Source organism: Pseudopipra pipra, chromosome 2, assembly GCF_036250125.1.
Source record: "Pseudopipra pipra isolate bDixPip1 chromosome 2, bDixPip1.hap1, whole genome shotgun sequence".
NCBI lineage: Eukaryota > Metazoa > Chordata > Aves > Passeriformes > Pipridae > Pseudopipra > Pseudopipra pipra.
In genome coordinates this window covers 19,194,261-19,218,536 of record NC_087550.1, presented here as the reverse complement: position 1 = coordinate 19,218,536, position 24,276 = coordinate 19,194,261, and the positions used below count along the sequence as shown (strand labels likewise).

At 37.2% G+C, this 24,276-nt stretch overlaps 1 protein-coding gene across 3 annotated transcripts in view; it reads right to left on the bottom strand.

Moving 5' to 3' along the window:
- CBLB (Cbl proto-oncogene B) overlaps positions 1-24,276 on the bottom strand; it is a 132,573-nt gene that overhangs the window by 46,099 nt on the left and 62,198 nt on the right. For all 3 annotated transcript variants that reach the window (XM_064644179.1, XM_064644177.1, XM_064644178.1), the window contains exons 4-7: positions 20,689-20,835; positions 7,770-7,926; positions 3,797-3,918; positions 1,314-1,451 (exon numbers count right to left, since the gene is read on the bottom strand). In XM_064644179.1, the coding sequence (XP_064500249.1) occupies positions 1,314-1,451; positions 3,797-3,918; positions 7,770-7,926; positions 20,689-20,835 (564 nt within the window). The remainder of the gene's footprint in view (positions 1-1,313; positions 1,452-3,796; positions 3,919-7,769; positions 7,927-20,688; positions 20,836-24,276) is intronic.

Sequence of the window (24,276 nt, the reverse complement as noted above, 5' to 3'; positions counted from 1 at the left end):
TGCATCTGAGCTTTGACTGGCAGATAACTTTGTAGTGGCAGCTCAACAGAACATTATTTTACATCTTTGTTTCACAGTGAGCTTATACTTGCATATGTTCCTAATGATTTCTCCACTGAGAGAATCATGCTCAGAAAAACCACAGACCATTTCAAGTACAGCAGCAGAATAGAAGGTAACACACATTTGTGTATGTCAGTGTGTATTATGATACATATAACACTATATATGTGCATGTCTGTGGACATTATGACAAGAATCTGCACTAAGAATCCATGATGCAGACTGGACTTTACACAAGAACTGATGGGGGCATTTCAGTCAAGTAGGAAATTACCAACAGGTTAAATGATACTACAGAGACCCCGAGTTGTCCTATATTTCAATTTATGTCACCTGTAACTTGGAAACAGTTTCTTGAAAGTCTCATGTTATTCAGCCACTCAGTGAGAAAGTCACATTTTCAGAAGGTACAAAAACTTCACTCTGCAATATTCACAGCCCCAGTTTCTCTTTGCTCAGTTTTTGTGAAGGAGAAACACTACCAATACTAGTTTGTTTTTATTACTGGTATGAAATCATCATACCTGAAAAAAAAATACTAGACTGTGCAGGACTGAGAAAACCTGCAAGATTGCAACGGATTTTTCAATCTTTTTGGAGGATTGATCAACTGCCTTTCTTTTTTCTTTCACATTATATTTATGTATATATATGTGTATTTATATTTATATATAAATAATTTTGCATATACCAAAACATGTATCTCAGTCAAAAGATTTGGACACCAAAAATTTGACTGTTACTTCAGCCAGTCTAGTAAAAATGTAATACTTCTCCCTATAAACCTAATTCTCTAATAATTATAAATCTTTTCAGTAAACTATTAGAACATGGAAAATGTCCTGGCTGCACAATACATAAAAAAGCAATTACATAGCTTTCACATCATTGTCCAGAGTTAGACACATGAGTAACTGGCAGTAGTAACTGCTCAATATGCTTAAGTGCATTTGGGACTCTTGGGGGAGGCAGGGAGGGATGAATGCAACAGCTGTCTGATTTTATTTTCTTATGGAATTACTTGCCATGAGATATGACTTTGGTTAACTTTCAGTAACTTTGGTTAATGGAATTAACTAGAAAGAAGTGTTTTTCAAATGAATAAAAAGGATGGTCCTTAAACTCCAAAGAATGCTAACCATGATATCCAGATTCTCTGCTTTAAAGACCTTTACCTACCCATATAAGTATTAAAAGAACAAGGAAATCAGGATTTCATACCCATGGTGACTATAGGAATTTGTACTTACAATCCTTCCCGGCTGCCATCGATCAAAGCTTGAAACAGAGGCTTATTGTGAGGTATGGTCTGCAGTATGTTCCCATCACCAGTCACATACCCAATGGCCCACTGCCCCAGGCGAGTGCAACTCAGTCTGAAAATGTAGCTTGATAAAAACAAGATGAATAAAAAGTCAGTGTTAATCAGAGTTGAGCAAACCAAGTGAAGAGAGCAAAAGGATGGCCTCTGTTAAGGCACTGAATTAAGTCTCCGAAGATTTGGCTCAGATTCCCAATTCTGCCATGTGTTCTTTGCATAACCTTAAATAAACCTGCATCTTTTACACTCTCAGTTTCTCATGGGCAGAAATAAAGTAACAGCAGTTCCCTACTCCCAACTTTTCACCTGCTTGCTTTTTAGTTCTCAAAGTGAAAGCCACACATTCACTGTGAACAGTCACATTTAGCCATGCTCACAAACCTCTTCGAGAAGAGTGTATTAAATTATCAAGTTTGCATAGATACAACATACACCTTTTGTGCACAGGCAGGCCAACAAACTGAACGAATGGAAGGGGAAACATAAAGCATCTTTAGATGCAACAGGAAAGGTAAAGATAAATGATAAAACAAGCTCTACTAGCAATGCTAATTTTCTGTGAACCTGTAGAGGTGAACAGGACAGAAGAAATAACACTTATACTTCAGAAAATAGCAGATATTACCAATACAGTTGGACTTAAATTTAAATATTTCCGTGTGTACAGGTGATAGCTGTAAGTAAATAATGTAGACAGAGAGCACAATCAGAAGAAAAGGAAGATTATAGGCAACAGTATTGTGCATGTAGAGTGTTTCTTATTAAAAACTCTAGTCCCTTTCATGTCAGACACCATCTCATATGCAAAAACCTCACTCTGAAAAGCATCCCACAGTGAAATACCACAAACTCAACTTGGTATTATAGAGCAGCTTTTCTTAATTATACATCAATATTTTATTTCCTTTCAAACTAATATGAGAAATCTAAGCCTCCCTAAAGTTTGGCAAAGCTCTTGCAACCTTCAACAGGACTCACATTACACTGAAGTAGTAAGTATTCATTTGAACAGAATCTTGTAATTTCCAGGATGTTTTAGTCAGATCAAAGAAGCAATTTCACTTCATATTTCCTCTTTCACACTCCAGCATTTCACCTAAGCAATTCAGAAAGTAATTTTCTGATATGCAATAGAAAGCTATCTTAAAACTAACTCTCTATTTACAAGAAACATGAAAGCAACTTTGGATAATTTCTCTATCACAGAATTGGGATCAATAACAGAGAAAATGCTAAGTATAGCAATCACTCTCAAAAGCAACCTAGTTATCTGACCAGTAGTGACCATGAGTACCAAGCTAAAAAACAGTGTTATTCTATCAGAACCAAGAGATTTTTGTACATATGCACTTGGCCGCTTGGGTAACTTAACAAGATACAGTATATTGTTTGCTAAAAATCAAAAAAAAGCAAGTACAGAATATGGATATAACTGTTGCTGGACGTCTCTAACAAGTTTCAAAACAATGCACTTTAACTGCATATACTTGTGATTCTGCAGCAAATGTAGACAAGTAGGGAAAATCTTCATAACTGTAAGATAAAACTAGTAAACTAAAAAGTAACTAATATAGATTAAATCCATTAATGGATTTTTATTTCTCCAATCTGAGTGAAGAAAAAAATCCACAACAACAGTGAAATAAATGGTAAAAGTTCAGCTTTAATAATTCAGTAAGTACAGCGCCACATAGACATTATTTAAAACCTCTACACATCATGATCTTTCATCTGACTGATGGCTTTTCTAGGTGAAGAGTTTATGATATAGAATGATTACAGGCAAAGAAAAAAGAAATATGAACACAAAAGGAGCACATAAGCACTGATTAAATTCATAACTTGAATGTGTTACCATGAAGGATGTTAAGGTAATTTTTATTCTACTATTAAGTAAAAATTCAATGTAAACTTTGAAAAGCAACTTGTATTTTCAAATATGCTTTTCAAGAATGCATTGCTTGTTATATCAAATTCAGAAGAAGAAAGGAAAAGCAATGTATTTTCAACTTCTTTCTGTTTATTTGTGTTTATTTAGACTTTAGTGTGCTAATACGGCATTTTTTTGCTTAATAGCATTGCAGAAGAACTATGGCCAGATAATGTTTATAAAGTTCCTATGTCTTAAAATCTAAAAGGTCAGCATTTATTAAATGTGTAGTTCAGAGCTTTAGTATTCAACTATTTGCAAAAATACATTTTGATATAAATAAAATCACAAGTGTAAAAAAAGAAGCCTACTAGTTCTCTGATTAACTCAGTTATGGGGGGGAAAAAAAAAAGGCCAAAAATTCATTTATGCTGCAGTGAGTGTTAAATAACATGCAATACAGAAGTATGAACCTAGGATAATTATGTAGGTTCTGAGACAACAAGCTTATTTGGAAAGCAATAAGCAGCAAAACCTCTCACCTCCCAGGCTTAGAGCTGTATTTTTGTAGCCTTGCTTTCACTTCATCATATGTCAGGAATGCCATATATCCAGGATGTGTCACAGCTAAGAAGTTCCAATTCCTTAAGATTGAGCCCCACGGCTAAAAAGAAAAAGACAAACAAATAAACAGATGCAGCCAGGTAGTTTTGTATTTCTAATAAAGCTCAAGTCTGTATGTCAGAGATACCTAGAGGGTTTTAGCTTCAGCTGAAAAATATGCACTTTTGGTTAAGATCTAAATAGTACAAAAGACCGTCCTATATACCCAGCTTTGCTACAAGTGTTCCTTCAAAAGAATTATTCCAAGAAAATCAACTGCAAATTTTTGGATAAAGATTTTAAGACCTTGATTTTAAGAGACCTTCTATTTGTAGCTACATAAAATATTAAACATCACATTTAGTTAGAATCTGGAAAGTATGGTTCCATGGTGGTTTATTAAAAACACAATTAAGCCTATTCTTGAGAGGTCCTGAAGCACTTTCATAGTTAATGGTAAGTAACACTAACAAATGAATCCTAATAAAGCCACTAATTTGAGCTGTCATTCCTTATTTATTCTCTACTTCTTGATCTCTTCAGTCACCATAATGGTATCACAGACAGAAAACAAAACAAATATTGACAACCCTTCACTAGAGTCTTTGCTGACCTGAATAGCAAATGCTTCACAAAATTCAGTGAAACATGCCTGATATGCTATCACTTCAAAGAATACAGATCAGTCCTTCACTGTAAATGAAGGATGATTTTTTTAAGTAGTGGAGTAATACAAGTACATAAATGTCCATTGCCAGCATTTAGAGAGTCAAGAAACTGCCTCTGAATGGTTTGGGGACTTTTTTAAATCTATTTCTCAAAAGATCAAGGCAGGTGAAGTTAAGCAACACAAGACAAGAGGCTTGTGTTCCTATGTGCCCAGCAAATGCCCTTTAAAAGAACTTCTAAGGGCTGATCAGGCTGAGATGAAATGCCTGTGTGACATGCTCAAGCAGATTATCCTAGTAGTTCTGCTTGAGAGTAGGTTACATTTCTCAGGCAAACCCTAACCACTACTTAAACACAGATGAATACCTATTTATTTTAAAATACCTCTTCAAATCCGAACACAGAATAGAAGACAGGTTTCAGCACAGAGGTCATAAGAAACCTAAAGTGTTCAAATTTGTACAAAGGCAAGGGAAAAAAAAAAATCTCAATCCTAGATAAAACTCCCCATCTTGCCAGCTCCTTCAACAAGCTCAACAAGGCCAAGTGCAAGGTCCTGCACCTGGGTCAGAGCAATCCCAAGCACAAGTACAGGTTGAGTGGAGAAGGGATTGAAAGCAGCCACGTGGAGAAGGTCTTGGGAGTGCTGGTGGATGGGAAGCTGGACATGAGCCAGCAATGCACATCTGCAGTCCAGAAAGCCAAACATATCCTGGGCTGCAACAGAAGGTCAAGGGAGGTGATTTTCTCTCTACCCTGCTTCTGGTGAGACCCCACCTGAGTACTGCATCCAGCTCTTGGGCCCAAGGACATAGACCTGCTGGAGCAGGTTCAGAACGGGGCCAAGAAGATGATTAGAGGGATAGAGAGCCTCTCCTATGAAGACAAGCTGAGAGAGATTGGATTGTCCAGCCTGGAGAAGAGAAGGTTCCAGGGAGACCTTAGAGCATCCTTCCAGTACCTGAAGGGGCTTGCGAGAGAGCTCAAAAGGACTTTTTACAAGGACATGGATTGATAGGACAAGGGGGAATGTTTTCAAACTGGAAGAGGGTAGGTTTAGATTAGATATTATGAAGAAATTCTTTACTGTGAGCATGGTGAAATACTGGAAAAGGTTGTCCAAGGAAGTTATGGCTGCCTCATGCCCCGAAGTGTTTAAGGCCGGGTTGGATGGAGCTCTGAGTAACCTTGTCTAATAGAAGGTGTCCCTTCCCATGACAGGGGGGGTTGGAACTAGATGATCTTTACAGTCCCTTCCAACCCAAACCATTCTGATTCTCCTCTCTGAGGAGATGGATGTGTCACTGTGACTGAAAAAATCAAAAGGTAAGAACTCATAGCTTGCCATGCATACACAGAGTATCACAAAAGCAGAAATGCTAAATGGAAAAAGATTTGTATGCTTTCTCTTCTATGGAAATATTTTTGTATTGAAGGACAACTTGAACATGTTAACAGTAACAGAATGAAGTTCTTTTCCTTCAAAGCATCTAGATATTCTGCCATGCTAACTTTCTCTCTGGTCAGGGAACACAGCACTTAAAGCTGTGCTTACATATAGTGTGGAGGCAGGGGGAGCAACTTCACTTTTACAGGATCTCCATAAAAACCAGTCTTGCTTTCTCCTGTGAATAAGCGTCATTACAAATGCAGCCTTTCTGTAACACAACCCACAGTTGGCAAAACAGTGTTTTGATTACCTAATTGGGATTTTCTCTCTGTGGGTGTATGCACATTGTTACAGAAGCTGTTTAGAAACCAGAGAAGCAAAACGTAACCTCTGGGAGAGGTTCTCAGACCAAGTTCAGTGCAAGTTCACTTCAACAGTTATGCAGCTATTGCACCAGTTGGTAATCTGTTTGGCAAAAAATCTGTCTGCTTCCTTGTCAAATTAAAAGTTAATCCCTACCAGTCTTCTCTCCTTACTTGTATCAGTACTGCCAATCCTCTTTTTCTAGTAGAAGGCAAAAATAATGAATCAAACCACCAATGGCCTCATGAAGAAAGAAGGTGACGGATGTTTGCGGTTAAACTAAACAGAAAGACTACTGACACCATTAACATTTTCAACTGTGATAGTTTTGACTCTGATCAAATTCAAAATGCACTATACTAAAACCATTAATCACCTCTGCCAAATTTTAACCTCAGCTTCATAATGACATCCTTTCCCACGACAGCAAAATTAAGACAGCTAAACAACAATTATCACAGAACAACGTGGAAAACAGAACAAACATAGACCCAGGCTCTGATGTAAAATTGGTATTTTGAACATATCTCCAGTAGGCTAAAGAATAATCATTTAGGTTGGTAATGATCTCTAAGATCATGAAGTCCAACCATTAAGCCAGCTCTGCCAAGTCCCCCACTAAATCATGTCCCTGAATGCTTGATAATTCTTCCAGTGAAGAATTTTTTCCTAACATCCAGTCTAAACTTCCCCTAGTGCAACTTGAGGCTCTGCATGAGTTCGTCACTTTAGAGGGTAAAGAAACTAAATGATCAAATAAATATTTTTATATCTCAGTGATTCCTATATACAAAAGAAATATCCAAAGTGACAAATTCAGAATCAATACATCTAATATGGATGCAAACCAGCACAGCCTTCTGTATTGTCTAAAATACCTCAAGTATATTCTGCAGAAGGGACACAAGGTTAACAGAGATACATAACACACATAACAAGCTTATTTCAGATAAATATTGCCTATTAATAATAATATAATTAATGCTTTTCCCAAACATGGTTCCTTATTGTAAATAAACAGCAATGCATTAATGACAAAAATACGTTCATAAAGAAAAGAGTTAGGCCTACCTTTAGCCTAATAAAAAAAAAAGTAGTATGTAAGTTTCCTTATGTGTTTGTAGAAACACTTCATGTAAGTATAAAGAGATACAAAAGCACAATAAAAAATACAACTAAAACTTAGATTACCTGGAGGTCTGCATTTCTAAGTATGTTTTTAAAAATAGTCAAAAGTAAGCAACAAACACAAAGACATTGTAATAACACTAGATATGTGCAGAAATGAAGCAGGTGTTGGTGATGTTTTCAGTTTTTCAGATTTAGGTGTTCCTGTCTCAAACATCGCTGAAGGACTAAAAGAAATGCACGATTTATATCTGAATTATAGTGTTCTGGTTCTTTCAATTTTTCAAGAAAATCTGCTTCCTTGGTCTCAGGGCATTAAGCTTCTCAAATTCACACAAGTATCTAAAATTTTCAAATCTTACCTGAAATAATCTAGTGAAGATATCAAATTCGAAAATTGAAATGTAGTCATTGCAGGTCAAGTCAATAGTAGATTTAAGAGCCATTGCTTCCAAACCAGAGCTAATCTGATGAACTTCATGAAGGCACTGCCTGAACACTTTCCATGGCACTATAGTTCTGTGAGAGGGGTAGAAATAATAAATTCAATAAACCCACATACTTAAGATTGGATACCTCCTTTAGACATCAGAACCGAACTGAAGTGGAACATTACTTTGGTTTCTCTACAGATGAAAAAAAAAAACATATTAAAAACTATTAAAAACTTCTGAAAGCAGCCTAAGCAAATAAAAGAATGGTTTACCTTCTTTTAAATACAGTCAAACAAAGTGTCATTTATTTCACAATGATAAATATTCAAGCTTCCATAGAAGGACAATAAAAAGAATTCTGAAGAAACTGAAATACCCTACCAAGCAGGTGTAGCAACCAATCTCATACCCTCAAAAATAACAGAATGGTCCAGCTCCCTGCCTGGTAAGGAACTCCTTTATTCACAGCCTCTCTTCTCAGAATGAGAAGGATCAATTCAGTATCTGCTGTGATGAGGTTTTTTTAATAGTTCAAGTTCATAAACACTGGTCAAGTAACATGACTGCAATCAACCAGATACCACTGACAGTGGTCAAAGCCCCGTCATAGCCCATGACAGTTACATGAATTTTAATAGACAGGAAATTAAAATTATCCTCTAATACACAAAGCCATGTTCTGTCAAATTCAGTTTCTTTTTGTATAGCTGGAGATAATGCAGGTTAGTTATTTTATCAACAACCTATGAAGTACAAATTGGATACTGCCCCCACTTTAGGAGAAACCCTCAAGGTCATTGAGCAGGTGAAAATTGGCAAGGCAGCTGGGGTTGATGGAATTCCACCCAAGTCTGGAAACATGGGGGCCTTGCACTACATGCTAAATTTCATGAGTTTGTGGTGCGCTGTTGGGAACTAGGGGAACTCCCATCCGACCTTCGTGATGCAGTCATCATCACCTTGTATAAGATGAAAGGAATTAAATCAGACTGCTCAAATTACCATGGTATTACTCTGCCCTCCATCGCTGGCAAAATCCTGGCAAGAATACTCTTGAACTAATACCTGCTATAGCAGAAGGAATTCTACCTGAAAGTCAATGCGGTTTCAGAGCCAATGGGAGTACCACAGACATGGTATTTGTCCTCAGACAACTGCAAGAGAAGTGTAGGGAACAGAACAAAGGTCTCTATGTAACCTTTGTCGACCTCACCAAGGCTTTTGATACTGTGAGCAGAAAAGGTCTGTGGCAGATTTTGGAACGTTTAAGTTGTCCCCCCACGTTCCTTAAAATGATCATCTCACTCCATGAGGATCAGCACGGCCAAGTCAAATATGGCAATGCACTTTCTGAGCCCTTTGTAATAACTAATGGTGTGAAACAAGGCTGTGTTCTTGCACCAACCCTATTCACAGTCTTTTTCAGCATGATGCTCCAAAGGGACATGGCAGACCTCGATGATCAGGACAGTATCTACATTCGATACCGTACTGATGGAAGCCTATCCAACCTAAGGCGACTGAAGGCCCACACCAAGACCTTAAATCATCTTGTCCGGGAGCTGCTTTATGCTGATGACACCACCCTTGTCGCCCACACAGAAGCAGCTCTGCAGCGTTTAACATCCTGCTTTGCAGATGCTGCTGAGCTCTTTGGGCTGGAAGTCAGCTTAAAGAAGACAGTTCTCTATCAACCAGCACCTCAGGAAGTCTTCCATCATCCCCATATCACCATTGGCGAATCAGAGCTCAAATCAGTTCAGCAGTTTAATTACCTAGGCAGCCTCATCTCCTCGGATGGTAAGATTGACGGGGAGATAGACAACAGGTTAGCAAAGGCATATAGTGCCTTTGGAAAGCTTCATAAAAGAGTTTGGTGAAATAGACGCTTGAAGAAAAGTACAAAGATCAGTGTTTACAAAGCCATAGTGCTGTCTACTCTCTTATATGGATCTGAATCATGGGTCATCTACCGCCACCACCTGTGTCTCTTAGAACGCTTCCATCAACCCTGCCTTCGTACAATCCTAAACATCCACTGGTCAGATTATGTGACCAACACATCTGTTCTTGAACAAGTAGCAGTCACAAGCATTGAGGTCATGTTGCTGAGAACACAGCTGTGTTGGGTAGGGCACGTCTCCAGGATGAAGGACCACTGCCTCCCTAAGATCTTGCTTTATGGTGAACTTGCCACTGGCTGCTGCAAGAGAGGAGCCCCGAAGAGAAGATACAAGGACTCCCTGAAACAACATCTCAGCCTTGGCTATATTGATCAACATAACTGGTCTACTCCGGCCTCCAGTCAGGAGGTCTGGAGACACACCATCTATAACGCTGCTGATGCTTTTGAGAAAGCACGCAGGATCACTCTTGAGGAGAAAAGACAACGCAGAAAGAATCGTGTCTTGCAGAATTTACCAGCACAGTCTTTCTGCTGTGCCTTTTGCAACCGGACACGTTGATCTCGTATTGGCCTTTTTAGCCACCAACACGCTTGTAACAAATGTGGGTAGAGCCCTTCCCAAATCTTCGTTCACGAAGCCCAGCCATGATGACTTGTATTTGGAATCTGACATGAAGTTGATCACTTGAATGTGCTTTATTTCATCACTCTCAAAACTATAATTGTTCAGGAATAGCAATTCTCATGTCCTAAGAGTCAAATCCAGATTTTGCAAAGCCATAACACCTTCTCTTAAACATGTTCTGCCTCACACTGAGGTCAGATTAAAAGATATTTTAAAACATTTTAATTAACCAAAATATAACCAACATATAACTATTAACCACTACACTGGTTCAGGAGAAGATCTCACACATTCATAGTAATATTTTGTTAATAACTGCTAAATCAACAAAAGACATAGGCCTCACAAACTCACATTTCTTGCCAATTTTATTAGTCCAAATTGCCTTAGTTTTTCTAGCTATTTTCTCATGCAAAAAGTATACTACTTAGCATAATGGGTGGGAGAAGACTTATTGTATTAAATTGGTTTTGCATAACAAATAATATACAGTTTACCTAAATTAAAACAAGTAGTAATTTGAAGTACAACACTAAAGACACATTCCTGCATTTCTATTGCAGAAGACATTCACTACAGTTCTAAGTGCAAAAAAATCTACTTGTTACATGGAGGCTTATACTGAGAAAGTCATAAATGACAAAATGGGAAGTTTAATAGATCTCAGCAGATACTTTCATCTGTGTATGAAAAACAGGAAACCACAAAGAGCTGAAGAGAGATACCACATCAGATGCCATTTAAGAAAGAATGCACATCAAATTTTCATTAGGGTAAAGAGAGAATGAAACATTGCACTAAACGCAGACAAAAAACCCGAAAAAAATGTCAGTGCTTCTGTGGTATTACAGCTGCCTTACTTCAAGTGCCTACTGCTTATTTAGCTCCTGTAACCCTGGCTCTGAAATGTTTTCTGCTTCTCTTTGTAAACCATCCTAAATGGCTACAGCACTGGAATCATGCTGAAACAGGGTTAGAAAAGTTTGTGGGGTTTTGTGGGCTTTTTGTTTGTTGGGTTTTGTTTGGGGGTTTTTGGTGGGTTTTTGGTATTTTGGGGGGGAAGGGGTGTTTGTTTTGTTGGGTTTCTTTAAGGGTTAAGACAATAATCCTTAAATAAAAAACAAGAGAGAATCTATCAGATAGTATCATAATCATACTACACCTTTAGCACTGTTTTTTCATGCCTTGCCCAAGACAGTTTCATAAAAACATGTTCATTAGATGCAATTAATAAGTAGGATCTTCAGCTATCTATTCACTAACACCCTGCACCCCTAAAACCCCACCAGCAATAGAGGAAACAAACAGAAGTCTTCAGAAGAATATGTTTTTATAGCTCTGTTTGCTAAGACTTTGGCTAAGATGGAAATCAGACATTGCGAAATGAGGGACCAGCTAATGAAGTAACATCTAAGGTTATTTTGTGAGATTTCTCCAAGAACAAGTGTTTGAAACATTTAAAATTCACTAAATTCAGCAGATTTTTTTTTCCTGCAGCTTTGTGGAATAGGTCTTTCATCGTTTTTAAATAAAGGTAAGAATTGGTTGTTGAAACACGTTAACTCCTATTTCTCAACAACTACTTTCGTAGAATTATCATTCCTAAGTAGTTTGAAACAGCACCAGCCAGGGATAATTTCTCCCCCAATGTCTCTCTCCAGTTTACATCTACATATTGCTGAGCTCTTTTGAGACCTTGCAGACCTCACACACTCACTTGAAATGAGGGTGTTACTGAGTCTTCGCAAGGTGAAGGTTTCTGCAACATCCTCTCCTCCAGCTCCTACATCAATGAAACCTGGTGACCTTCCAGGCACCCTGAGAAACGCCCTCCTCTAGCAGAGATCTGGGAGGGATCACACAGAATGGTTCCCACGGTGACAAGGGGGTGAAAAGAGCCTTTAGTAGATGGCTGGCAAGTCGAGTTTCTGTTTGAATTAACATTTCACTGCTCTTGCTGTCTTGTGTTTTAGCGGATATTCAGCCTTTGAAGGCACCTGTTCGTTATTCAAATCTAAAGAGTTATTTTAATCATTTGGGGAGGTGGCAGGGACAGTGGGGAGGGAAGGAAACAGGACCAATCAAACCAAAGTTGAGATTGGGACTGTCCTAATTAAATAGCTTGCTTAGATTGTTGTTTATATATTTATTTATATATCTAAAAAAACCTGTCCTTATAGGAAGAAAAAAATTGAATCCTGTTCATAATGAAACACTGCCTGCTACATTCAGCTGCTGAACCATAGAAGGTGTCTCTTATAAATATTTTCGGGGATCTTTCTCCTTGTAATATTTGTTGCATCGTGCCCAAATAACACTAGAGTCTGGCAGGTATTCTGCACATACCTCATGCTATTAGGCTGACCTCTGGATACTTGTCTAGGAGGAGATGAGTCAGTCAGCTCTGCTACAGCTCATCAGAAAGATGTGATTTGACATCTTGGTAACATTAGTTCTCTAAAGAATCAGGTCGAGGAAGTGCAGTTTCTGAATATTTTAGGTATTTCGTTGTAGTTATGTAAGCTATCCCTTTGAGTAGAAGTGCCCATGACTGACTCCAGCTGAGACAATGTTCAGGGGAGTCTCACATGAGAGGATGGTACTTTCTATTAGTTGAAAAATCTTCAGAGATATTATACTAAAAGGAAACAAAAATATGAAGAAAGCAGAGATGGACAGGTTGTACAGCAGAAAAAGGACATGAAGGACCTTCTACAAGGAAAACCTAATTTTTACCTGCCAAGCTTTTAGGAAGGTATTTATCCATACAGTGGTACTTTTACTGCCTTTCCTCCTCATTATAGTAGAAATCTATGCCAATTTAAGGAAAGAAAACAAAATAAAACAAATGACCCTGAAAAATATTTCCTGAAGAGGTTTCCTGTGTACCACTCAAATCAACAAAACTATCTGGATCTTGGTATTTACCTTGGGATTGTCTTCTTAAAGAGTCCTATCAAAAACCCTAAAATAAGGCATTTCTCCTGTCAAAAGCCCTAAAATAAGCCATTTCTCCACAAGCCTCTCAAAATGACAATACTTCTCCCCCTTTCTTCTGCAATAGTAAAACTAGTAAGCATATTTGAAGAATGATGAATTCAAAAGTGTTCTGATCCAAGTATAAGCGTTTTAAAAATACCATTACATAGAATGGTATCTTTTTACTATTATTGTCACACATCAAAGTGAAGTATCACTCTATAATCTCAAATACAGTGTTTTAAACACCACCCACACAACCTCCATATGCTTAAAGGAAAAGGATTAGTGTCTAGCATGTGATTTTCAAGCAATTTGGCAGAGGAATTTAGGTCCTCTCTTCCCTCCTGCCCTGATCACGTGTACATAAGATTTTCTTAAACCTCCTGAATGCTGCTTGCATTATTAAAAAGCAAAATACACTAAAATAAATCTGGAAAGAAAGCAAATATTTTCTGAGCGTGCAGAGTACAGCACTTGAGTAAAACTGCAGAGATGCAGCTACTCTGGAATGTCAAGTGACACTGCTTCTATTTGAACCAGAACAGACCACAAGAATGTCTAAGAAGGTAAACACAGTACCTGTATAACTTAAACTTACAGTGAACATTTTTGTCTGCAAGAGACTTTCTCAAATGTTGCCAGAAAACACAACATGAAAAGGCCATTACTGTATCCAGAGCAAACTCAAAAATATTCAAGCAAATACTGACCCAGATAGAAACAACATTCTTTGTAAGTCTGCAATGCGCAATGTGGATTTTGATTTATCACCACTGAACAGAGCATTTTCTTAAGACTGCTGCTTCAGTTTTAAGTGGGAGGCCACATGTTTTCACTGCTTCTGAACTGTAGAGCAAATAATTGACACACAGAAGGCTTGAGAAGTTCAATCCTAAGGGGAAAAAAAGGAATTCTGCCATATCGTGCCAATACAGTCATTAAATAGTGACATCATTCAGAACAAAAAACCCGAAAAAAACTCTAGCAAGAGAATAGAGAAGGTAAAAGAGAAAAAATGAGCCTTATGAAATGGGGAAAATACATCACAAAAAAAAATCCACTTCCAAAGCTGTGTAACGGGACATTGCTAGAGAGATAGCAAGTTCCTTAAGAGATGCAGAAGTCTGCATTTCCTGAAGTGTCCCCAACAGAACACACTTATCTATACATTTCCAAGTCTGATATCTAACAACAAATCCAAAGAACACCGCATTTTTGCACATGCTTTTATACTTAAAACACTGCCTCTCCTGCCTATCCATTGAGAATCTGTTCTCCTGTCTCACCATCTTGTGTGCCAAGTATTACAAGTTTCTTTTCTTTATCTTTTGTACATGCAATTCACCAAATTCTTAGCTACCCAGAATAGCTGGGAAGACTGTTGTCCTTCTCTGTTTTTTAATCCTATCTTACAACTTTTCATTGACTAGCTCTTCTCTATAATATTATCTGTCTTCTTATTCAAACTTATTCATCTTGCATTTGTATGAAAAAGGTCTAGTGAGATTTGTGTCTCACTAGCACTCAGGGAACAGTACCTTCTGTCTCTAGCTCAAGTTTAAACAAGCATATCGATAAGCTCATTTCCTGTGCTACTGATCAGCGGAGAAAGGAATCACACTCCAAACGCCCCATTCCTGTTTACATCCTTCTCTTTAAAAGTTTCTGTTGCCAAAACACCTTCTTGATGGTGATGAATACAACAGCACTTGGATCACTGCCTCTTCCACTTTAATCTCTCTTTGTCTCTGGCTTCCCTTTACACTTCAGTTCCTACTCAGATTTGAAGCTCTCCGAGCCAGGACCAACTCTTCAGTCTGTATTTTTACAGTGTTCAGGCAACACTTGGGCTCTTGGGCACTATCAGCAGCAAGAACAGAAAATCAAGTAATAAATTAAGGGGATTAATAAGGTGTTAAAATTTAGCTTATATGAGGTCTCTCTAACTTGAAAACATTTAGTTGTCAGATAAGTTGTGCATTGTGGTCTGCCTGTTTTACTGCTGCTTCTTTGAACTCAAGCCACTGAGGCTATGACTGTTCTATCCTGAGCCAAAAAGCACTGACCACAGCAGAACCACAAGTACTCAAAAGTTTAGAATATCGATTTGAAATACACTGTTTAACTGCTACTGAGAAATCAATAGCCACAGTTTTTCAAAAATTTCAATAAAAAAGATAAATAATTTCAGGCCTCATCTGGAAAAAAGTATAGGAGCATTAAAATAGTAATGTTTTTGACCCCGGCAGTGAAAGAATTTCTATTTTCTCAGAAACTAAAAGGTGGGAGGAAATCAATTTACCTGGCAACAATAACAGAAATGCTTTAAAATTTTTAAAGTTCCGTAATGAGGAATAAAAGCTTATAAGTTAAAATAAATGGCATAACTACGGAGAATTGAAAATCTAAGAACACTGACATTTTGCCGGTGATTCATTCTGCAAGACAAAGACAGCCACAAATCACACATTTCAATAGTTACCAAGGCCTGCATGACTTCACTGTAGCTTTCAAATTGAGAAGCTGAAAGATCTCTTAGGTCATCTCACCCACTCTCCTTTTCAGTTCAGGATTGCTCCCAGTGGTATTTTGCACATTTTTACTCAGAACAGAAAACTAGTAAAAGATGTAAGGTGCTATTAAAGTGAGTGAGGAATCAGGGGAAATTATCAAGCACTATACAGTAATAAAATATGGATAATGAAGATGCTATCAGATTACATTTTATATGCATATTTACAACCCACTGGGGGTTACTAAAGTATCTGTAAACAAATGTAACTGCTGATTACATGCCTTACAATTTCACGGTTCTGTTTAACATTACAGTTTAGCTGTACATTAACTAGCACTTGCTTAAACACAACTATAATGCTAAACCATGGGTGAAGATTCACTCCACTAAAACCACTTGCTCCAGCAACTGTACTCTAGCAATCAGGACAAATCCAAAAAAATCACATCTTCTCAATTTCACTGTTTTCCTCCTTTTGACACTGCCAAGCTCTTTCTTGATATAGGTCTTAATCTAAAATCTTGACCTTAACTGCCATGGTGTAAAGCTTGTGTCAATTTATTCCTTAGTTCTTTTTCAGCCAGGTTCTTTATACACTTTAAGAGGTTCTCCTCTCATAGCCTGTGAAAATGCCAGACAGAGCCTACTCCAGTCATTCAGTCTTTTGAATGACTCCTCAGATATCCCCTAATTTGGATACTTACTCTACTTTGCCCTTGCAGAGAAATCAATTCCTTCACTTTTTCCTTCTTCATATTGCTGTTATCACCAGATCTCATTATCTCCCATGCCATACATTCCTAAACCACATATTAATCTCTCCAGATCCTTACCAAACATCCTATAACTTCCAAGGTTTCCCTCTCTCCTCTGAAACTTGCAATACTGGAAAAACCTCACAGTTGTAAAGGTTCTGTTTGCTTCTTTTACAGTCTGCCTATGTGAGGGCTGATGATTTCCCTTATCAATATATCTGTTGCTCTCACGTAGCATTCTCTACCAGACAAGCTTTTCTAGCCACTGACATTATCTAGAAGTTTTGTAGAGGTGTACCAAGAATGTGAAAGTTTAGGAAGTATTTGAAAGCCAAAAATGTGTGATTATCTTTGCACATTGCTCTGAGGGAGCCGTTCAAATTGTTTGCTGAGTTCTATTTCTGTGTTTTCTACAAAGATTAAAAGAGCAGCTTAAGTATGATTGAAGACTTGAAATAGCCTAGACATTTATTTTGCTCATGAGTTTGAAGCCATGCATATGGCTTCATACATACACCTGACTAGCATTAAAAACAAAAAGGACTGCATCCTATGACACTTATTAATAACAGGATGAATAAACTTAATTACAGCTGCACAATTTTACAGCAAGTGCTCAGACAGACAAATGTAACCAACAAAATTAAAAGTTCCCCATTCACTGGAGAACGGCAATGGACGAAATCAATCTATTTTTTTAAACTACAAACTGGAATCAGGAAAACGGTATCTTTTGGATTTTATTCCTCAGCAAATTACACATTTTGTTTTCTATAAATGGAACTGTAAGTCACATTTTAAAAAATGGAAAGCCAAACAGTCCACTTAAAAATACAAATGACTATCTATAAGCTTCTTGCTATTTAGAATATTTAAAATTAAAAAATAAAACAATTCAAATATTTCAGAAAGAATTCAGTACAGAAAATTGATTACATAAAAGCTTCCAATTAATTGTGTTTAGAGACAGGAAGATCATTTTCACAATAATGCTATGTTGAAAAAGAAAGCATAAATTAATCTTAACAGTTTAAACTCCATCCTTCCTATCAGACCATCAGAATTATATCTTGTGCTACAGTTTACCCATCAGAAGCCAAGATCCAACACAACTTACTTTTCATTTATGCTCTAATCTTGAGCTGCATTACTTAGTGCCCCCAAAGTAAGTGCTGCTTTTCACAAACAAGTGAGGAGTCCAGGCTTGCCCTGTAAAATAGAGACGCAGCCAGGGAACAAACAGTATAATTCCTCTCTGTATTCCGTCACTGCACTGCATACCTTACTAGAGCTGGAGGTGTCAGACACTCCTAGGGGCCTACCTTTAGATAGCCAGGTTAGAAAAAGATTTTATCAGTTGTTCGCAACACCCAAAATCTTTATGCAGGCTCTGCTTCTAGGGAAGTGATACTAGTATATTTGCAAACTAATTTGTCGTACCAGGCCCGTTGAAAAGGATGTGGCTTACAGGCATACCTGCCTATATTTCTAAATGGATTAGAAAATAATTAATGTTTAAAAAGCTTCAGGCATTTTGTTTAATAAAGGGATTAAACATAATGCCAAACAAACCTTTTTCTCATCTGTTTATTTGACATACATGTTGTTACATGTTTTACAGTTACTGAAGCACAATTAACTAAACCTGAGATAACTGCAAGGCTGCCAAGCACAGTCTATTGTTCACTACTTAGAAGACAGGTAACTAAAACAGCTTAATTTATTAGAAAAGATCTGGGAACATCAGTAACAGTGGTTATTTACCTAGTCTGAAAGTAGAGCCCCTGACCAGAAAGAACTCAAAAAACTTCCAGGCTATACTACAAAACCAAGGTTACATATGTAATTAACTGGATGTTCCCAAACTGCCTTGATTCCTAAACATTCCTGATTTTAACCAAAAAAAAACAACAAACAAACAATAAAAAAACCAAACAAACAAAAAAACAACCAAAAAAAAAAAACCCAAACCAAACCAAAAATACCCCATCCAAATATCCATGTGCCTGTCATGTACAGGTGTGCCCCCATGAAAACAAACAAAAACCTCCAAACAAACAAAACCCAACAACACAAAAAATAAAATGAAACAAAAAAAGCCCCCACAAAACCCTATCAAAGTACACATAGGAGAATGGAGCAGGTCAGAGGATTACTACTGAAAGTTCACATTTAAAGTTGCATTCTATACAGAAATTTGATTAAGCAGGAAAAAACAAAGCCTAGAAAAGGCATGGCAAGAGCTCCGGGGCTCTGAAAAGTATTAGAAATAAGAGCTCCAAGGAATGAGTTAGGGAAAACAAGAGTCAAGTGTCAGTAAGAGATAGATAAGGGTAGAGCAGAGTTGTTCAGATGAACCGATGCAGTTGAAAAATTCTTCTTACCAACCCTGTTGTGATAAAAACTTACTAATATGTTACAGTATCCCACTGTCTGACACCTCAAGTACCTATCTGCTGTGGTGTTATCTCCCAGTGGAAACTGGCAGAACCATTGGAAGAAAAGCACTCGAATCTCCCACAGACAGTGGAAGTTTAGTCAAGAAACTCAAAGAGGAACATCACAGTTAATAGGGGAGCTGAAGAAATTGGTTCAGACAAAATGACAGAAACAGCAGCTTGAAGATGAGATCTGTAAATCCCAGCGACAGAAATGCAATTTGTGATCAAGACAGCTGGTAAAGGTCATTCAAGGACAGAGGCCAACAGGAAAAGAGAAGGACCACAAAGAAATTTTCATTCTCAGAGTTGCTAAGCAAGAGGTAAAAAGAGAGGAAGAGAAAATAGAAACAGTGAACAAACATGACCATTAGTCATTTTTTTCAAAGATCCTGTTTTTCTTTTTTTGACTGACATGTTTTTTAAAAGCCTCATCTGATAGAAAGCCCTACATGTCATGTAAGTTAATCCTTCAGAAGACTGTAGCTGAACTTTTGCAGATATTTTGAAAATAACATTCACATTAAAATGGGTCACACAAAACACGGTCAGATTCCTTTTCTCTAATAAAAAAGAAGACTGATATAGCAACTTAATCACATTCTAATATTATTTACATAGGAAAGAAACTTGTCAGAAGAATGAAATTACCAGACAACACTATCATGAAACCAGAAAGCAGAAAGCTAGCAGTAGGTGTGTTTAGACTAGCAAAAAAGACATGGAAGTGAAACTGTTGTAAATTCACACTGAAAAGAACTGATTTGCAAAAGTGCCAATCTACTATGCTGGTATTCTAAATAAAGCATGTAAGACTTATTTTAAAGAGCTGCTCATGCTCAGAAAATGCAAGATTACTGCAGGAATTGTTCTGCCTACATTGTGCAAGGTCAGACCTGATGACCATAATGACTGCTCTATTATAATGTAAAATACACAAACATCCTGCCTCTGGCATTCCTCTTATGCCACTGTTATACTTATAAACATTCCATATGATAAACTGAACAAGCTACACATCTTGTATTAGCCTATATGTGTATTATAAATTAAACTTCTTTTTCCAGAAACAAACCAAGAACACAACATCTGCCTACTTCTACATTTTCACTATTGCATTTGCTATATGGATTGACTCACATATCCACACTCCACACATTTCATTCCACTAAATACTGCAGTAGTTAGAAAGTTAAAGATGGGATAAGGAAACATACTGTCCAGGAAACTAATATCAAAATCCTAATTCAGACTTTAGAGCTTTTTTTTGTAGGATAAATACGTAATATGAAAGGACATGATTTGCCCTATACTTTGTGGAAGCAATGTATTATCTTCACCAGAGAGTGGAACAAATAAACTTTGTGCAATAAGACTGAGCATAAGTACCCTTGACAGAACTGCCCATATGTTTTTATTCATCCCTTAAGTGAATTACAGTACTGAAAAAAAAATTTATAATAATGAATGTAGCCATTTCAGCTAATTTAAAGACTTGTATGAGAAATTACTTTTAAAATGCCCACTAACATACTTAGAACCATTATTCGGGTTTTTGAAAAGTTCATTATTTTTCATGCTTATGAGTAGAAAGAATTAAGGATTTGGCAAACTGTTACTACTTACTTCTCTCCAAAGAATTTCCTCCAGAAATCTGCAGCATCAGCTTTGGTGATACGGAAGTTATCACCCTGGAACTGGCCATTTGGAAAAATAGCCTTGATTTCTGCTAGCATGTGGCTGAAGATGAGAGACAGCTTTGTCAAGTTTCTCCTGTGGATATAACAGAGGGGGGAAAAAAATCACATCAAATCTTTAGAACTGAATAAGTTTAATCAATCTTTCAGTATTTCATATATTCTGCATATTTTTGTAATAATCACTGCGTGACACAAGAAAAACACTGAGCTTTCAACTGAAAACACAAAGAAATACAAAACAGTAGTTTGTGTTTCCATGCGCTTCTGAGGATGTATTTATCATAAGTCTTCATGAATATAAAATCATTTCTTTGGCAACAGAAGAGATTTGAGTTTTCAACTGCATATTCAGATACCTTTCTTGTGCATTAAGCTTGTGTGTTTCTATTTCATTTCATCATTGCAGAAACAAGAATTTACACTAATTAGGCAGCAAATACATTAAAAAACCCTCAATCAAGCAAATAAAAACAAAAAAAACAATCAAAAACATGCACCCAAAAAATACAAATTACAGTCTTGTATGTGACATCAAACCTACTTCAGTCCAGGTGTCTAGAAATATAAACACAGCACAGAATTAGATTTACTCCCTTGTCCTATGACAGTTTTAATCTTTTTTTTCTTTCCAGCTTTCTCTAACTCCACCTACTTCCTATTCTCCTTTTAAATGTTCTCCCTTTAGTTAAAACTTGCTTTTAGTTTTCGCTAGCGTGTTAGAAACAAAAATCCAGCTTCTTTGCTATCAGCTCAGTTACATAAGCTTTCTAGACTTGTATCAGTTAATTAAAAATTATTTAGTTTTTTTGACACAGAAATCTCATTTAGTATAATGCAAAGAACCCAGAATCCTTAAATACAAATCACCCTTTTGTATGGAAAAAATCTGTGGGAGATGGTGAGGAGACAAGAGAGAAGGACAAAGCAAACTTCATGAGAATTTATGCCTGGAGAATCTTTAGATGCTCCTTGCAGTAAAAAAAGGGTATTTCCCAGCTAATACATGAAAAAGACACTACATACGAGACTGAAGGATTTGTATTCTTTTAATGGAGTATTTTACTGAGTTATAAGTGGTGTATGTATGTCAAGCCCATTCTCTTTCACCATCTCAGATACTACTTAATGCCTCAAACAATTTAATGAAAATCACATTAAAATGCATATCAATCATGTAACTTATAGACTGCTTAAAGACAATATTTAAATAAATTCAAATTTATAAGTTCTTAATCACATGGACAGATTAAGATAGACTGTTTTACACATGCACACCAAATAGCTTTCAGAATGCTCAGAATCTCAAAAACAGTTGAACATATTTCCTGAGATCTTCCTAAAAGAACACTCAATTTAGCACTGAAGCAGTAATTATTTCAACTAAATCTGAGAACTTATAAGAGAGATTCCTGTGGAAGCTGTGTTGTAGATTTTATTATAGGTTTTACTACCAAGAAAATAATGATAAAGATTGCTGTTTTGAAAACATAAGTAATTTAAAACAAACAAAGCAACCCCTGATGAATACACTCTCCCTCCCCTCAAGATTAAGAATGCTTGCAGGGCTAATTCATTCAGAGTCCTTTAATTTCTCCAGTATAATCAGATGTCTGTAATTATGATGCTCAATAACTCCTTATTTTCTGGATTTGTTCCTTGCTATCCCCCTTCCTACTTCCTTTGTACTTTAATTAAACACACGTGTTCTTTATTATTTGACTCTTCAGAACTCAAGCCTGATGCAAAGGAGCAAGCAATAGCTATTTTAATGTGGCTTCCTCAGCCTGCCTTAAACCCAAGATTAAACAAGAAGCTTTCTGTACTCAGGACAGATGGGAACATGACTCAGTGCAAGTTTGAACAGAGCTCTGCCTTGACTGGTACAATTAATGCTCTACATTAACGTGCTGTGCTGCAGGGGTTCTTTTCAGGTACAAATTCACCCAGTGAGCTGGTTGGACTCATGAGCCCTGTAGTGAATTAGGGGATGAAGTCACAAAGAGGTGCCATCTGGGGCACTTCCTTGCCCAGAGGGAAATATGTGTGTCTGTATGCACATGTCTGTGCAGATGCACTGCCTGTTAGGTATAACTGCACAGTACATGACCAGAACCAACAGCTGGTAGGATCTGGACAGCAAATGCACAGTACAGAGAAGCATCCAAATGGTTCTATCTAAATCACAAAGCCTGTTCCTTCCCTCTTCGAACGGCACCAGTCACTAAGTGCATCAATACACTTTTGTTTCATTATACAAGATCACAAAGAAAGGAAAAAAAGTAAAATTATTTTTTGTTTGCATTTGTATAAACAAGAAAAAATGTTTTAATATTAAACTAAGATACCTTCTTTTCATCTGACTGCAAAAGTGGAACTTGAAACCAACTAGAGCCTTATCTGTGCTTGAACATATATTGCAGCATGTACACATAGCAGAAAATGGCACATTCTTGATAATTTATAGGCAGGGTATCTGGTTTTTTCTCCCTAACTTTGATTCTTACTCTACCAGATGATTATCTCAAGTCCTTCTTTGGTATCAAATAGCCATGATAAATCATGTCGTAATTTTTCACTTATGTATTGTTTTCTTTAGAACAGCAAAGCACATAATGAACCATTTTTGCTTAGATATGCTTATGTGATACCAGACCTCAGTACCTTCTTGAGACTAAGATACAAAGCTCAGCGATTTCAGACATGATTTTCAAGAATTATACAAGGCACAGAGACGATGCCATTGGGGTAGGCCAGTGAGTCTCCCTGTCCATGCATTTCACTTGTCTGAAGATGTCCATCCATTTCAGCACATGTACTTTTGAGGTCTTGGGGAGGGGCTTTCCTAGGACACCTCAGGAAGCACATACTGCACTTTATCCACTTGGCAGTCTGCGCAGCCCCATTTTTCAAGTTAGGATGACTCCCTTCTTTCCCCCCATATGAAGGACAAAGTAATGTCAAATTTTCCATCTTATTTTTCATTCATAAGTGTAAGCCAAGATATTTAAGTCCCATTTATTTGAAAAAAAACCCCAAAAACCTAAAACAATCAGCTTTGGCATTTTGGTGAAGAATTCCAACAGAAGGCAAAGAACTGTTCAATCTGAGCACCTATTTTAGATTTCATTCCTACCACCAAGCTGTAATGAAACCAATCTTGATCACCTCAGTCTGTATCTCTTGCAGTAACAAAGGCTTTTCTTCTGGTCACAGTAAAGTCTGATGAAGTGGCAAAGGGACAATGTACTGCCAGGCCAGTGTCACAGAAGAGCTGAGCAGACAGATACACGCTCCTGAGAGACCCTTTGACTCACTAGATTCCAGCAACTGAGAGATATCTTAACAGATCACCTTGGAGCTACAGCTCAAAAAAGTGACATCCAAATTATAGAGAAACAATGGCCTTAAGGTCTCAGCAGCCAGCCTTCAGAGTCTAAAATTTTAATATAATTTCGCTGGCAATCGGGAGCAAGTTAGAGGTTGAATTTCTTTCCTTAGCTGTGCTAGGCCTGGA